The sequence below is a fragment of the Phragmites australis genome, chromosome 1 (genome assembly GCF_958298935.1).
Source record: "Phragmites australis chromosome 1, lpPhrAust1.1, whole genome shotgun sequence".
Lineage (NCBI taxonomy): Eukaryota > Viridiplantae > Streptophyta > Magnoliopsida > Poales > Poaceae > Phragmites > Phragmites australis.
This window is the reverse complement of record NC_084921.1, coordinates 41,340,818-41,344,534: the sequence shown is the minus strand read 5'-3', so window position 1 is coordinate 41,344,534 and position 3,717 is coordinate 41,340,818. Positions and strand designations below refer to the sequence as shown.

General features: G+C 48.7%; 2 protein-coding genes across 2 annotated transcripts; both read right to left on the bottom strand.

Annotated features, from left to right (window-relative positions):
* On the bottom strand, positions 1-574 carry LOC133889447 (uncharacterized). The gene has a single exon (XM_062329967.1). It carries the CDS (start codon positions 539-541, stop codon positions 224-226), a length of 318 nt encoding a protein of 105 aa, XP_062185951.1. The 5' UTR covers positions 542-574; the 3' UTR covers positions 1-223.
* A 2,581-nt stretch (positions 575-3,155) lies between these two features.
* LOC133889439 (uncharacterized) lies at positions 3,156-3,717 on the bottom strand. The gene has a single exon (XM_062329961.1). The coding sequence runs from the start codon at positions 3,687-3,689 to the stop codon at positions 3,375-3,377; it is 315 nt and encodes a 104-aa protein (XP_062185945.1). The 5' UTR covers positions 3,690-3,717; the 3' UTR covers positions 3,156-3,374.

The following is a 3,717-nucleotide window of genomic DNA, read 5'->3' as shown; positions in this document are numbered from 1 at the left end:
TGATAATAAAAAACAGTTAGCATTGCTAATAATATTTGATCACGTACACAATGCAAGAGGTGTTTGTTTGTAATACCCCTAACAAGAGAGTCTAGTTTATTCACTGAGTTAAGCAACAAAGATTTTTCACATCACAAATTAAGTTCAGACCCCTGACACAGAAAGTATACATCCCTCCTCTTTCCGGCAATGCGGCCTGCGCTCATAAATCTATCAATCCATGTCAGTCATACCAGTCCACCAGCGCATCGACGGCGGCACCGTCGGCTCCCTCGATGTAGTACATCTTGACCTCGTCGTGCTTGAACTTGTGCCTCCCCTTGCCCGACGCCGCCACCGCGCCCTTGCCGCTGAGCTCCCTGGACGAGCGGCCGCCGGTGAACTTGGAGTGGTTGGTGGGCTTCCGCGACGCCCTGACGAACCCGCCGTTGGCTGCAGTCGGCCCCTCCACGGCGTGCACCGCGCGGCGCTTGCCCTCCGGGTCGACCAGGCTGCGGTCGACGGCGTACACCCACCCGTGCTGCCGGCCCTCACGACGCATCGCAGCACGTTTCTTGGCTTGCCTTTGGTTCTTGTTGGGATTGTGTGCGGCGACAGGGGGGCGACCGGTGACATATTTATAGGCCGGGAGTTGCTGTGCGCCGCGGCCGCGCGTACGGTTCCTTGGCGGTCACGCCGTTCGTGTAGGGATCGGCAACTTGGCGTCCAAGTCTCTGACGGTGACGGACTGACCGTTCTACTTTTTTTTAAGAGAGAGAGGACTGACGGTTCTACTTCTACCTACGTTTGAAGGTCGAAGCTACAGTACCTCATCCGAACGTCACTGGCATCATGGGAAAAATAAATCTCAATTATTAACTATTCAATTTCGTCTTTTATGCACCACACTAAACATGTGTATCATATAGACATAGATACGTTGAACTGTGCACTCCGGTCCTGAGAGCCTACGTAGGGATGCTAACGGACACAAAACCCGTGGATAGAGACTATACAAACTCATATTCACAAGCTAATTTCTAAACCTATATCCACACCATTACTCGTCACAGGTAAGAAATAAAATCAACACATGTCACCCACAGGCATGCCTGTATGCCTGTCAAAAACATAGGAGGTCCCTCATATTCCCGTGAAAAAATATCTCTACAAGCTCATGCATCTCCGATAGTTACCCATAGAAGCATTTATTCAAAGGTGTGCTGGTTACAAATTGTGTTTGAAAAAATTAAAGTAGCAAAAAAATAAGGGCAAGAAATAAGATAAAAATAAAATAATATAGAAGTATTTGGACACACATGCTGGACTATACAAATATTTGGGAACACATGTAAGGTGCTTGGAGCAGGTACACAGGGAAGATTTTTATATATCTGCGTATGTATGCCCATTAAATTTAGATATAAATCCGTGTCTATTAAGGTTTTGAACCGTGTGGGCACGCGGATAATATGTGCTCATTATCATCCCTAACACTACTGGTCTGCGGAGATTTAGGCCTTTTGGACTGTTGGGCCAGGCCGAGGCCGCAGATGTTGGGCCTCAGAAATAGCTACGTGCTAAGCCTGATCTAGCCTGCTCAGTACCTAGTTCAAGTCATAAATTTTCTTAAAAAAAATTAAGTCTCGCAAAATTAGTCTGGATTTGCTGAGTCAAGCCAGGCTATATTCCTGATTCCTGTAAACATTGTACTCGATCTATGCTACAAATAGAAAGTTTCATCGTCCTCTCTCTCTCTCTCAATAGAAAAAAAGGAAGAATGTTTCATCTTCAATCTAAAAAAGAAGGTTCCACCTTCCGTCTGGATTTGCCGAGTCAAGCCAGGCTATATTCCTGATTCCTGTAAACACTGTACTCGATCTATGCTACAGATAGAAAGTTTCATCGTCCCCCCCCCCCCCCTCTCTCTCTCTCAAAAGAAAAAAAGGAAGAATGTTCCATCTTCACTCTCAAAAAGAAGGTTCCATCTTCTCACTCATAAGAAGACGAAGAATGATTCCTCCACTCAAAAACAGGAGGAAAGATCATGGTCGTCAGAAACTCAGAATCTCGATTTTACCATTTTTAATATATAAATTGACTAGACTGATTTTATGATTCTAGTCAGTAAAATTTGTGATTTTATTATTCTAATAGCTACATGATTCTACGATTTGGGATTTTATTACGAGACTTCCGGTTCAATTTAACATCTGCAATTTTAACAATGTTGGGAGATATTTTTATATGTGATTTTAATTATCGGTCACATACATCCGTGGATGTAGTGGCTGAGATATTTTTATTTGTCTGATAAAATAAAACTCTCGTTATCTAAAAAGCATTCTCTTGCAGCTGCCACTCGCGCAATCTCTCCCACAGGTGGACGTTTTCATAGAGTGCTTGAACCGACAGCGCCGGTGATGTCCCGATCCATCTGCGCTGGGATAATCCTTGGGCCAGCGATTTGGCGCACCGAAACAGAGTTGGCGCCAGCGATTTGATCGAGGTCCCGTGCACCCAATTATCAGTCCAGAAGAGAGCTTTGCGTCCATTGCCCAGATGAACTCTGATCGACGCATCGAAGAATTGCACAAGAGATGGCTCGATCCTCGATATGTACCTTAGAGGACCACCGCCGCGACTGATCGGTCTTCTGTAACCATGCCCAACGAAGCCGACGGGCTTCGCCGGCCAACTTCAAGTCCGTGAGGCCCAGCTCGCCAAAATGAGTCGGCCTACATACTCGGGTCCGTGCAACCATGCACTTGCCACCATGTCACTTTTGTTTGAATTATTTTTTACAGTCACGGCATAGTATATTTTGTTCCCCTGTTAACAAAATGTGCCTAAAACTCAAGGACCATCTGAAAGTGGCCACGGCGTAAAGTAAATGTGCCTAACACCGAGCATCGGCCACCTCGTGCGCGCCACATGCACCTGCACGGGAGGGAACTGCGACGGGCCGCGCCGCACCGTAATACCGTCGCGCCGTGTTTGAGCGAGCCCCACCTCGGCGTCAACTCCTGGCATACGGTGCACGTCACTGCAGCAGCGTGTCGAGGGCAATCCGGACGTCCAGGCCGGTATCACCAACGTCGTGCCCGTCCAGGCACACGGTAATTTTTTTTCCCCTAGGTAGGAGCGTGGGTTACACAGGTAGTAATACAGGTTGATCAAGGATCTGATGCGCCATAGCCACTGTTATTTATTTGGTCATACATTTCAAGTACAATCCCATGCAAATCTCCTGACACGAAAGTCTAGTTCAGAGTTCAGACTAGCACCACAATTTCGCCGAAGCAACAAAGGTTCACATCACAAAAAAAGTTCAGGCTCCAGATACAAAACTACGAAGAGTTAATCTCCACCTCTTCCTGGCAATGCAGCTGCGGTCATGCATCCATGTCATACACATCGACGGCGGCACCGTCGGCTCCCTCGAGGTAGTACATCTTGACCTCGTCGTGCTTGAACTTGTGCCTCCCCTTGCCCGGCGCCGCCACCGCGCCCTTGCCGCTGAGCTCCCTGTACGAGCGGCCGCCGGTGAACTTGGAGTGGTTGGTGGGCTTCCGCGACGCCCTGACGAACCCGCCGTTGGCTGCAGCCGGCCCCTCCACGGCGTGCACCGCGCGGCGCTTGCCCTCTGGGTCGACCAGGCTGCGGTCGACGGCGTACACCCACCCGTGCTGCCGGCCCTCGCGACGCATCGTGTAGCACGTTTCTTGGTTTGCCTTC

What these genes read in the sequence shown, in the direction of transcription:
- LOC133889447 (XM_062329967.1), bottom strand. Translation starts at nt 541, where the DNA reads ATGCGTCGTGAGGGCCGGCAGCACGGGTGGGTGTACGCCGTCGACCGC.
- LOC133889439 (XM_062329961.1), bottom strand. Translation starts at nt 3,689, where the DNA reads ATGCGTCGCGAGGGCCGGCAGCACGGGTGGGTGTACGCCGTCGACCGC.